Genomic DNA, 13,014 nt, shown 5'->3' on the forward strand with positions numbered 1-13,014 from the left:
TATTATTATCATTATTTTTATGGAAGGGAGTGTAGAGAACTGATTTATTCAGGAGAGATAGCAATATCAGTTGTGCTGGCTCTGGAAGCAGATAAACCTGTACAGAGCAGAAGTAGGTGAAGAGTCCAAGCCTGCTCGATGACACCTTCCTAATCACTGTTGGCAGACAAGCTCTGTGCTAGACTGAAACCATGAGAACCAAGAGAAAACCCCAACCACAAGATTTTCAAGATGCCCTGCATTTTGATACACAGCCTCTCCATCCAAGCACCGGGCAGCCTTTTATGATCTCTTTCAAAAATTGTGCAAGACGCAGAAAAAAAAAAAAGCTTTCAAGAAGTTTAAAGTGTGAGAAAGTATGGGAAGTTAAGGCTGAGGTACACACACGCATCGGGGCCTTTGTATCTCTCCTCACTCCTCGCTCCTCACCCAAAATATGCACATGCCTACCCATACAGACACATATGCAGTAACAGCACCGATCACTTGAAGCGGTCCCTTCTGCTTCTGTGACCTTATTGTACTGCTGTGTAAGAATGAATTAGCCTTTAGAGCACGGCTGCACAGACCCCACTGTTTCAACCACCCTTCCCATTTTTAAGCTAATACAATTAGAAAGTAACATGTGGGGATGTCAAGCTAATACAGGTATTGCCATCCAGCACCAAGCACCATAAAAGCTGATTCCTTGTCTAACCTCTTCTGTAGACTCAGCATGCAGATTTAGGTGGTCCAGCATAAGTATCCAGCTCCAGACTTGTGTGCTCAGGTCTGAGCTTTTTGCCTTTCACTGCTCTATCTCACCTCCTTCCCTCAGAAAATAGAGCAGTTTTGTTGACCTCTTAGCAAGGAAGAGGAATTTATTTTCTCTCGAATCTACTGGTAGCATCAAACCCAGGAGTCCAGAGAGAAAGCAAGATTTCGGTGGTGTTCTCTCCCTGGCTTGTAGAGATGAGACACTGCAGATATATTTCCAGAAAATGTAGACAAAAAAAATAAAATCATGCCTTTTGCCTATGAATGAATACCATCTGGGGCATCCTCAGAACTGCTACTCATGTATGGAAAGATGGGAAATACAAAATTTCGTGATTTAAATGGAAATGGCTGTAATGTGGGAGGTCTTGCTGTTGGACTGCATTTTATGCACAAGACTTTGCACGCTTTGCAACCACACAAGGTTTTCCACTTCTTGCCACAGAACTGTGGCCCGTAGCTGAAGCACGAATCGAAAAAATGCTTCTGCTGCTCGTGACTGAAGAAAATACTGAGGGTGGGGACTGAGAAGATGAACCGTGTGAAGACGCTGCTATAATTGCCCTGCCTGTAACCACAGGGAGATGCTATCTGGCCAGTCTAAGCCATTGCCCTGGCCATCAGGAGGGGCAGATTTCCATCTGAGCCACCCAAGAGAGCTGCACCCTGGAGCTGGTGCCTGGCCCTTAAACTGCAGTTTACCCCTGTCTGTCTTCATTTCTCGTGTAACTGGCACGAGCTGCACTAACATTAAAAATATTGCAGGTGAGATTAGAGCTTGGTGGTTTCAGAGAAGTCAGATGGTTTTTAAGTATGTGATCAGGCTGTTGTCTTTGGCAGCTGTAGTGCAAGAGAACGGGAATATGTTGGGACATGGGTTATTTTATAGATCCGAAGGATGACACAAGAATTCTGCTTTAAATTCCTTTACGACACTTTAATTCTGGTTGGGGCTAGCTAGTGATTTATTACGAGCCGATGCTGCCCAAGTACAGCAGTTTATTCATGGGATTTGCTCAGCCCCAGCACAGCCTCCATCCAAGCAACTTCCCGGCTGTCAGTGGCTGAGTCCGGGCGTAATGCAGTGGCACAACACTAACCCGATTTGCAGGCCTGCTTTGACAGAGAGACTTGGGCTGACGATAAACAGCCCTTGGCCATTCTTTTGTTTATTCCCTGGCACTTGATGAAAGCTTTCATTTTGTTTCGTAGGACTGGTCAGGACCGGCTAGTAGTCCTAGGGAGGCCTCCCTTCTTCCTTCTCCATACCAGCTGCCATTGCCTTCATCCAAGAGCACCAGTGATTTTTTTTCTAGATTATGGGGTACGCAGGAACCCCCCGTTTTCCATGGCTTCCATTATTTGCACGTCGTTTTGCTTTCAAGTGGAAAGGAATTAAATCCTTTAATTGATGCAGCTGGAAAAAAGCCTTAAACACACAGGCCTCCTTCACATTTTTGTTTGTTTTAGTAATCGATGCTATGCTTAAATCACGATGCCATCTCTCATTGCCACTTACTATACCTTATGTTGGCTTGTCAGCAATATAGCACCTCATTTTCCAGCAGCTGCTAAGAGTTTAGTCCAGACTTAGCTATACATCGGTACGGCGAACTATTCAAAATTGCTCCTTACAGCAATAGAAGCCTAATGGTTTCTGTAATAATTTAACAGCGTGACAGGGAGGAAAAAGTATTTGCTTAGCAATGGCAATGATGATGGTAAGGTGCCCAACCTGATTAGACAGTTCTTTGTAAATCCTGAATGAACCTGCTTGCATTATTCAACCAAAGGGTCTTGGGCAAAATGGAAATGGCATTAATGTCTATCCGGTATAAAATGCAGCATTTAGCTGCTACACATTTTGTACAGCCTTAGGAGACACACTGAATGAGGGGAATAAAAAGTGATTCTTGATAACTGGCCGTTTACTAAATGAGACAAGGAACCCATAAGAAAAAAAATAATACAAGTATGTACGTGAATGTGCACAGAAGGACTGACTAAGGTTGTGTGTTGTCTGTCTTTTGGACATTTCATTTTGAAACTTTATATTCTCTCCACATCCCTTCTCACGCAAGGCACTTGCAAGTTTCACTTCAAGGTGCTGCTTTCATGTGAGAAGTAATTAAATTACTTTAAAAATGGTACGTAAAAGTTATATTCCCCTAAAATAGGCTATATATTTCTGCTTACTGTTTTCAAATACAACTGATATAAGCAACTAGAAGCAGGGCTTACAAACTCCTTAAGGCCATGGAGGTTTTTATACCTTCTTCCAGTGTCCGTGAATATTTGTAAATGCTGGTGAGGTTTACTTCCAGATAGCCACGTGGTAGGAGGATCTCTCAGGTAGCCCATATGGGACTGGGACAGCAAGGGAAGAAGGATGCACTGCAGATTGCTTGACCTAAGTAGAAGTCCTGTGAGCTATGGCAAACCTGGAGAAATCCCCACTGTGCGTTGGAGACTCTTCTGAATCTCAGAGGAATTTGGCATTTTGTGGCTCTGTTTCCTGAAATGGCAGCAGCTGATTTTCCAGCACTGCTGGGACTTGAATGTCAGCGCTCCCAAACGAGCCCCAAACACCACACACATCCTCTGCCAAGCCTGGACAGCAGCTGGTGGCCTGGAGATGCTCCTTCCAGGCAGAAATTGCAGGCGCATTACAGCCTTCAGCTTAGCTCTGTTACATCTTGCCAGCTCTTACATGGCCTTGGGGAAACCTTTGGCAAGGGAGCAGGTCTCGCTCAAAGCTTCTGGCTAATCTTACGCTTTGGGGCTGCTGAAGCCCATCGATGCACTCTGGAAACTTTGCACACAGAATACTTATGTTCTGAACAACTGTTTCCATGGGGGAGAAACCCCAAGCCATCAACTTCAACCCAACAGGTACTCATGTAATAATCAGATGGGATAAGCCATTAAGCCGCTCAAGTTTCTAAAGCAAAATATTTTGGACTTGCAAAAAGGGGATATTGATATTTTTTTTTTCTCAAATTAAAATTTCTGGTAACTCCAGAAATTCAGTCCAATACATTTTCCTTGTAAACAACCAAAAGGACCTGTATGGGGGTTTATTTTGGGCAAAAAGTAGAAGCGTGGCACTGTTGCTGTCTCAGAAAGTAAACAACAACAACAACAAAAAACAACTAATAAATAGGCTTGACTCAAGAATTATCGGACAAGGTTTTGCAAGAAATCAGGAGGGTGTATTACATCCTTTGGATCTATTCATCAAGATTGCCTGCCTGATTATAAAATGTGAGTTTAAGCTTGCTAAAAGAAAGGGAGTGGATTTGCTGTAACAACTCCATCTTTTAGACAAAAGAAACGTATTTTGCTGCTCATAGGAATAAGTTTACATAATACCCAAACATTTGCTCAAAGCTGGGGTCCAGATTTACTTGTTTAAGAGTCACTCCACCTAAGGAACCTGCAGGTGAACAAGTCCATGGGACCTGATGAGATGAATCCATGGGTCCTGAGGGGACTGGCAGGTGAAGTTGCTAAGACACCGTCCATCATATTTAAGAAGTTGTGGCAGTCTGGTGAAGTTCCCACTGACTGGAAGAGGGGGAAGCATAACCCCTGTTTTTAAAGAGGGAAAAAAAAAAGGAAGACCTGGGGAGCTACAGGCCCATCAGTCTCACCTCTGTGCCTGGCAAGATGATGGAGTTTCCTCCTGGAAACTATGCTAAGGCACATGGAAACCATATGGAAATACTCAAATTTTTGTGGTTAATGGCTCAGTGTCCAAGTGGAGACTGGTGATGAGTGGTGTTCCTCAGAGGTCGGTTTTGGGACTGGTGCTGTTTAACATCTTTGTTGGTGACATGGGCAGTGGGATCAAGTGCACCCTCAACAAGTTGGCCGATGACGCCAAGCTGTGTGGTGAAGTCAACGTGCTGAAGGGAAGGGATGGCAGCCAGAGGGACATGGGCAGGCTCAAGGTGGGCCTGTGCGAACTTCTTGAGGTTCAACAAGGCCAACGGCAAGGCCCTGCATCTGGGCTGGAGCAATCCAAAGCACAAGTACAGGCTGGGCACAGTTTGAGAGCAGCTCTGAGAAAGACTTGGGGGTGTTGCTTGACAAGAAGCTCAACAGCGTGTGCTTGCAGCCCAGAAAGCCCGGTCTGATGTAAGGTGCTCCTGCCCACGACAGGGGGTTGCAACTAGATGATGCGAAAGGTCCCCTCCAACCCAAAGCACTCTGTGACTCCATGATTCCTGACAAAAGAGTTAACGTACACCAGCATTTGTTGTATCGCAAATGAACGTCTCCACATATCTCTATTAAAGATATGATTCAGACACATGAGTAATATCACCTGCAGCCTTTCGTGGCGCCCGCCCTTGGAGTAAGTACAGGCACACGCCGTGATGAGGGCGCTGCCACCCCACTGTTCAGCTGGAGGTGGCATTTCTCCTCCACCGTGACGGCAAGGAGCAGTCCCATGGCTCAGAGCCCGAGCATTGCAGCTGGAGGAGCGCTTCACCCCACAAAATGTTGTCCATGGCTGCCCTGGAGATGTCTCTCTCCTTCTTCCCTCCCCGTCCACCGAAGCTGCCTGCTGGTGGACACCTGGAAGACCACTGTGCTCCTTTAGGGGCAGGTCGTTTGGAGCAGGAGTGCACACGAAGGCAGCTTTACCCAAACCCTGCTCCAACAGCCAGTTTGGTGGCTGTGGAAAGCTGATGTGAAGCTGTCCTGAAAGCTCCTCCAGCTCTCTGAGCTTCCCTTCTCTGTCTGGAAAACACGAATTCCCCCTTCGTCACGTCTCTACAGACAGTAACCTCTTTGAGGACAGGACTGCTGGACCTTGGTTCATCAAGGGCCTCTGGGTGCAGTAGTAATAAATAATAATTTAGCACCGCCTTGCTGTTTCAGTGTGAGCCGTGTGTTTTGTTTAAAACCCAAGTCAGATGATGATGTGATAAACACAGCCCACATTAGGAAAGAAGAGTTCTAATTGTCAGGGGGAAAAAAAAAATAAAAAAAAATGTCGAAAAACATGACTGACAAGCATGATAGTCAAGATGCAAACATCTTGAACATCAAACCGGTTAGCTGTTGATATCCCACAACCTGAGGGATCCTTCTCCTTTTTTTTTGTCCCAGTGGGGTCCCAGTGGGGACTGTTTTAGCCCAGCTCTTGCAGTAAAACATGCCCAGGGTGGTTGAGGAGCTCAGCTGGAGACACCAGCGTGTGGCAGATGAGGCAGGAAAGACAAAATTAAGGACACGTTGCGTGCCCAACGAGGAAAATTAAGGATGTATAAACACATTATGTGCCCTCTGAGGAGCGGAGCGGGAGATAGCTCTGCACTTAGGGTCTCCCTGAGGCGAGGGTCCAGGCTCCACAGGCCCCATTGACCCTATGGCACCCAAAAGCAGGGCTGGGGGCGCGCAGCACGTCGCCCACCTCAGGGACACCCCCTTCCCTTGCAGAGCAGGTGCATGATGAACGGGGACACCAGAAGGGCAGGGGGCTGGGTTTTATTTTGGGGAGCTTTTTTACTATTTTGGGTGTTGGTTGAGGTGTGTGTGGGGGGGGGTGGGGCAGGTGCGGCTTCACCTCATCCCGTGCTGTTTGATTTTAGGGTGGGGGGGTGAAGGGGTGTCTCGCTGTTTGGGTCGGGGGGTGAAGGGGTGTGTGGCTGCTTGGGTACGGGCTGAGGGGGGTGTCTCGCTATTAGGGCGAGGGGCTTTCGGGGGGTGCCGGCGGGGAAGAGAGGGCTGGCGTTGGGTGGTGTCTGTGGTGGCGGCGGGCGGGCACTAAGACCGCGCCGCCCCCGGGCGCTGCGCGGCGGCTGCAGAAGAGGAGGAGACCGGCGGGCCCGGGCGGAGAGGCGCGGAGCCGAGCCGAGCCGAGCCGAGCCGAGCCGAGCCGAGCCGAGCCGAGCCGAGCCGAGCCGAGCCGAGCCGAGCCGAGCCGAGCCGTGCCATGCCAAAGCCGGGGTACCGCTGAGGCGGGGCGGGCCAGAGCCAGAGGCGGGGGCTCCCCGGCGGGGGCCCGGCTCCCGAGGCGGAGGCAGCATTCGGGCGCGGGGAGCGGCTGCGCAGCCACCGGGCCAATGAACATGTCCGCGTTGACTTTGCAGGAATACGAATTCGAGAAGCAGTTCAACGAGCATGAGGCCATCCAGTGGATGCAGGAGAACTGGTGAGTGGGCAGCGGGCGCGGCCCCGCCGCCGCCGCCGCTTCACCTGCCCCGACCCCGCCGGGCACGCGCGGGCGCTGTGCCCGCCGCCCCCCGCCTCCTCCTCCTCGCCTTCATCCTCCATCAGCCTCCTCTCCAGCCTCCCTCAGCCCCCTCTCCATCCCCTCTCCCCCTCCTCTCCATCCCCTCTCCTTCTCCACCTCCTCCTCCTCCTCCTCTCCGTCCCCTCTCCTCCTTCTCCTCCTCCTCTTCTTCATCCTCTCTTCATCCCCTCTCCTCCTCCTCCTCCTCCTTCTCCTACTCCTCCTCTTCCTCTTCATCCCCTCTCCTCCAACTCCTCTTCTTCATCTCCTCTCCATCCCCTCTCCTCCTCCTCCTCCTCCTCTCCATCCCCTCTCCCCCTCCTCTTCATCCCCTCGTCTTCTCCATCCCCTCTCCTCCTCCTCCTCCTCCTCCTCCTCTTCCTCTTCATCCCCTCTCCATCCCCTCTCCACCTCCTCCTCCTCTCCATCCCCTCTCCTCATCAACTTTCCCCGACGGACACTTGCAGATGGACGCAGCCCTGTCCCGCTCTCCCCCCACCCAGCACCGGGGACCTGGCACCCCACTGAGCACCCACATCCCCCAAAGGTCCCAGGGGGGGACCTGAGAGCATCCCGTCCTTATTTCACGAGGGTGGCTTGGATTTTTTGGGGGTAGGCTAAAGGGAATGGGCACCAAAGGCTCTGTTTGAGCTCGGTAGGTGGTGAGGGGGACCCGTGGCTGTTTCGGGAGGGATGGGGGCACGTAGGTGTGCACGGGCTGGGAGTGCTGGATGCTGCCCGGTTTGCCCATGTTCCGGGAGCAAACTGGTGTGGGAATAGGGTAAATGGGTACAAGAGGATGGAGGGGGGGGGGAGATCTGAGCGTGTATTAGCTGGGTAACAACCCACGGGAGGTGCAGTTTAGGTTAAAGAACACGAGTAGGATCCAGGACTCCCCGTGTCATCGCCGGGCTCTCCCGCACCTCGTTATGTGACCTTGAGGAAATTACATAACCTCTCCTGGGCCTCAGTTTCCCCAGCTGGGAGAGACCGTGGGGGTAGTAACGCTGAAACGATGACTTAGGTAGCGTTTGCGGAGGGCCTGGAGGCCGTGGAGCACTGTCTAAACGCTAAGCAGGGCGATTAGAGCCTCCCTCGCTGCCTCGTGTGCTGCAGAGGTTAGCCAGCGGGGACTCCAGCAGCGCGAGGCTCCCACTTTCCGGGTTCAAAGCAGGAGACCATCAGCTTTGCGCCTCTGAAGAGGCACGGCGGTCTGTGCACGCATGCTTTGCAGTCTGGTTTTGCCTTCTGTAAGGGAGCCAGTGAATCGGTACGTTTCGTTCGCCTGAAAGTAGAGAAGAGCAGCCTGCCCGTGGCCCCGGAGCGTGTCTGCAAGTGATGTGGTGCTGTGCCCGTTGAGGTCTCTGTCACAGCACTCTTCTCCTGAAAATGCAGGCGAAGCTTCTTCCGAGTTTCAAGTTAAACTGTGCGTTTTTATCCTCAGGAAACTTCCTCTCTCAATGGAACAGGTCCTGTTCCAGCAGCTGATATTACAGGGGAAAACTAACAGGTAACACACAGTGGCTAAGGGCCTTGCAAGAAGGCTTTTCTGCATCGTCTCAGGATGACGCTGTACGTTCACCTGCACTGGCATCAATGGCAGTCCCTGGCTTTGTGGGCATAACTTTAATGTATGCAGCATTAACGTGAGATGAGGTTCCTAAGCAGTAATTTATCGGGATAAACACAGTTGTTTGGACTGGAAGATGGGCTAGGTGGTCTAGCTTCAGAGAATACTGTGGCAAGATTTTGTACTGTAATAGGCATTTAAATTAGAATGCAATGCAGCACCCTAGCGTGGAGGTAAACAAGCTCTATAGGTGTGGCATTTCTTATTTTGCTTCTGTTGTAGAGAAATTTCCTGATATCTTACAAAGCACCCCCAGAAGAAGGTCTGTAGCACGGCGGGGGTGACCAAGTGGCCCTAGGTGTTGAACGTGTCTTCTGAATTTTGAGGAGCATCTTCGGAGCCTGGCTCCATCGCATATGAAGAAGTAGCCCAGATTTAGGCAGGCCGTGAATCCCTTTATGTACCCTCTGGGTTCTGGGCTGCTGAAATCCTCACAAGCCCCTTTAATTATATCCGAGCAAGCCAAGAGCTGGAAAAGCTTGAACGGGAAGCCCGGGGGTAGCAGCGTGCCCCTAGGTACCAGCGGGGCTGGTCTGGGTGGATTATGGTGCGAGGAATGAAATGGCTGCTCCTCACCAGCCCGGGCTGAACCTCCTCTGCCTCCATCCAGCCTTCCCCGAGCTCCTTGGCTCCCTGGGGCCAAAGAACATCCTGCATACCAGATACGCCACCGCTGGCTGGTACGTGAGCTTTCCTCAGCACGCCCTCGTGCCAGGGTTGCTTTCCTCACTCCCACATCTTCCTCTGGACACGTTCCCTCTGAGGCCGGCGTGAACGTGGCCCCTCTGATGGCGGAGAGGTCTCATAGCCATAAATGAGGTCCCTCCTTGCTTGGGTCCTCCTTGCTTGGGTCCTCGTGTTCTCCTTCACTTCACGGGGCCCTCATCCTGCAGCGTGTGTCATGTAGGGACCTCTGTCGGGCTCGGGCCTAAATCAGCAGTGCTGAAAACACGCTGCTGGTCTGGCACCGGGGGAAAAGGGACAGCCCATGCCCCGGTGCCTGGAAGCAGATGGGTTTTGTGCCTCCCTCTGTGCTCAGCTCGGCGTGTGCCTGGCCCTGGTGTGGAGGCAGGAGCTGAGGAGCGGTGCCAGGGGCTGCAGGGGCGGCCCTGCCGCTTGCTGCTCTCTCAGGGGAGGCAGCACGAGTCGCTTCTCTTCCCCAGGAGGCTGGTTTTGAGGAGACCAAAGATCTGAGAGGTTCGTTTGCTGCCATCCAGCTCCTTACACCTCACGTTGTGGGGAGTCTCTGCGTCTGCCTGCAGTGCCACCCGTGCCACAGCTCGTGACGGCAGGTGCAGCACCTCGCTGAGCATACTGTGAATGCCCCATGGGAGTGAAATCGGGGTGAAGTCAGGCATTTATTAAAACCATTGCTTAAAAGATTCCCAGATCCAACTCGCCCAGCACCTCCTCCCAAACTTCTTCGGAGAGGGGTGAAGCAAATGGGCTGCAGGTGGATCTTTATTCCGTTTTGAACCGAGCTACCGCCTGAGGGGGGATGCAGCCCCAGCCCCTGGCTTCCCGGGGATACAGAAATCGGGATTTTTTTGCAGGAAATCTCACGGCTCGGGCCGGCGGCGCCGCGGTGCCAGCTCCCGGCTGCAGGCCGTGGGGTGGCAGAAAGCGGGCGGCGGGTGGCGGCAGCGCCGGGGTCCCCCCGCCTCGCGCCAGGTCGGGGCACGGGCAGCGGGTGCCAGTTGTTCCTGTTATAATTGCCTGGCCAATAATCATTATCTTCAGATGTCTGCTGACGAGGGGCTCGCCAATGGGGAGGCAGGAGGCCTGTGCTGACTGCGCCCGGATTATCTGCCCGAGGTGACGTCACGCCAGGGCTTGCCGAAAATCGCAGAAACTTTTCCTCTGCTGCTGCTCCGCCGGCTGCGGCACAGCCCCCGGGATGCTGTCCCCAGCTCTCGGTGCCCTGGGGATGCCGGGTGCTGCTTTTCCCTTCTCTCTCCTCTTCCTTTAACCCTTGGCAGCCGGCAGCGTGCTCTCAGGTGGCAGCAGGAGCAGGATGAAAGCCCCGTGGCTGTTCCCCGGGGATGCCGTGGGGCTGAGCTACAGAAAGTCCTTTTTTTTTTTTGTTAATCAACCTTTGGGACAGAGGGAAGCACTGTGAAAAGCCACTAGTTTTTTTATCATTATTACTATATTTTAAAAGCACTGGCATCTCAAACAGGACTGTGAAATTAACTCTGTGAGCCTCAGATGAGTAGAAATACTCGGGTATTTAAAAAGCCCCACACCCTAGTGCAGTAAGTTGTTTTTAACCTCTTGCTGCCTGAAACTTTCATCTACAAGAGTCAGCGAGTGCCTTAGAAGTTCATGTGTCGTGATTTGTTTCCAGTCAAGACTGAAAATAGTTGTGGGAGAGCAGAGGGTCAGCTAATTCGGATTTGAAGATGTGCTTGCCTTTTAATAATTCACGTAGGCACCGTCGTTCTGGACAGGTTTGTTTCCTAAATGCAGAACAAGCTTCTCTCATCCACTTAAGCTGCTCTTGCCTCATGCAAAAATCAAGAATGAGAGGCTGTGCCTGTCTCTCTCCAGGCATACGTGTGTGGCAGCCAAAAACTGATGCAAATTTCTATTTATTTATTTTTTTGTTTCTTTCCCTGAGTGCTGTCTAAATGCCAGGGGAGGACACAGAGGGATGCTGCAGTCACCCTGTCCTTCTCTCGTGTGCCACAGCGAGGACGCACAGGGCAGACGATTCGCTGCTCCTGGCCGTGGAGGCTGTTTTACTTCAGCCAATGCAGTCAGCCTGAGAAGGCAGCCCACCTTTACGTTGATTGCAGTGCCCAAAGGGGCTTTTTGCTGTGCTTACGTGCCAGCTGGCCATACAGCCGACAGGCTGAAGGATTTCTAAGGGTCCTCCTTGCAGTACAGAGCAGCACAGGTGCCACAGGAATTAGAGAACACCCCCTCCTTCGTGTTTCCTCCATCCCTTCCTGAGCAAAAGGCAACGTAGTGCAGGATCACAGCGCTCGGCCGCCCTGAAAGCACAAGGACAGAGCCAGCAGGGAGTAGCAGTATGTGTCGTTTCAGGGTTCAGATGATCCAGTATTTTCTGTGTGTTTGCTTGGAGAGGAGGAAAAAAAAAACAGAAGGGAGGGCAGCACAAAAATGTCATCCTCAAGATAAACACGTTGGTGTCCTCTGGATGCAGTCTGCTGCTGAAAGGTGGGCGCTGGCCCTTCACTCACTCACCCTGTCCCTGGAGTTTGAGCACAGCTCTCGTCCTGGGGCTTCAGGAATTGTTGAGCCTCTGGGAGCGAAGCCATCTCTTCTGCTCGGTGTGATCTGGGGATCACAAACTTGTAAGAATGGCCAGCGTGACGTAGTTGAGGAGGTTGTCGTCGTTTTCAAGAGTGAACGTGAACATTTAGGAACGCTTTCATTGAGGAGGAGATGCGGGATGCTGAATTACTGCGGCGTTTTGGAAAACGCAACTGGCGTCCTCAACCAGCCCCACGGTTTGGCAGCAGAGACAGCAAGCGGGGTCAGGAGTCCCGGGGTTGAGGGGTGCTTGCGGAGACAGACAGACAGACAGACCTTTGGCCAGACAGACAGAAGGAACCAGCCTTTGGCCTTTGCTGTCAAAATCCGGGCAGAGTTGGTAGGAGGAGGCTCCCCCAAGGCGTAGCTTCACGAGGATGGGCGAAGGCACAGGCTGCTGGCAGCTCCTAGGGGTCCTTCTGCGCCCCGGGCGAATGCAGTGGGAGCACAAAACCCTCGCTCAGCCCCGGTTTCCTTCCACTTGGAGAAGGCAGCAGCTGACGTGAGTGCAGGTGACCTTGTGCTGTACGTGCATGCCTTTGGGCTCTTCCCAGACGTTGCAGCAGCATCCCTTTCCCCACTTTCCTCTTCCAGCCATGCGTTGGTCATGTGCTGCTGTGGTTTGGGCTGCTGCATGCTCTTCTCCTGTTAGTTTTTACGAGACAGAGACTGCCTTGCTCCGAGAAGAATAAGTACAGAGGTTAAAAAGGTGGAAACTTTGTAAGGGAAGAGCTGCAGTGAGCGTGCGGGAGGTGCAGAGCTGGGATTCCTCCTTTTGCTCCCTTTGTGAGTGCCTGTGGAAGTTTCTGCAGCTTGGAGAAATATCACAGCACCTGAGGAGCTTGGCCAAAGCGGTAACACACGTTGCTTTCTGATCCCAAGTAGCGGTGCCACGTGGTACTGCCTTTCCCTCTGCCTCTTGTAGCGTGCCCCACTGCAAATCTTCAATTTCAGCCCTTGTTGACTCCGCTGGGGGCTTGTGGTTGCCGTAAGGCTTAGTTACGGACCAGGAGCACGGTGAAAGGACTCGAGAAGCAAGCTGACGTCAGGCTGGCCGCAGAGGTGGCTGCCGAGCAATCTTTGACCTCCTCGGAGCGGGGAA

At 52.1% G+C, this 13,014-nt stretch overlaps 1 protein-coding gene across 1 annotated transcript in view; it reads left to right on the forward strand.

Annotated features, from left to right (window-relative positions):
- Positions 1 to 6,833: 6,833 nt before the first annotated feature.
- ELOVL6 (ELOVL fatty acid elongase 6) overlaps positions 6,834 to 13,014 on the forward strand; it is a gene marked incomplete at both ends in the record, with an annotated part of 57,246 nt that continues 51,065 nt past the window's right edge. Inside the window, one exon of the mRNA XM_084285981.1 lies at positions 6,834 to 6,922. Coding sequence (XP_084142107.1) covers positions 6,834 to 6,922 — 89 coding nt within the window. The remainder of the gene's footprint in view (positions 6,923 to 13,014) is intronic.

The sequence above is a fragment of the Netta rufina genome, assembly GCF_964035555.1.
Source record: "Netta rufina genome assembly, chromosome: 4".
Lineage (NCBI taxonomy): Eukaryota > Metazoa > Chordata > Aves > Anseriformes > Anatidae > Netta > Netta rufina.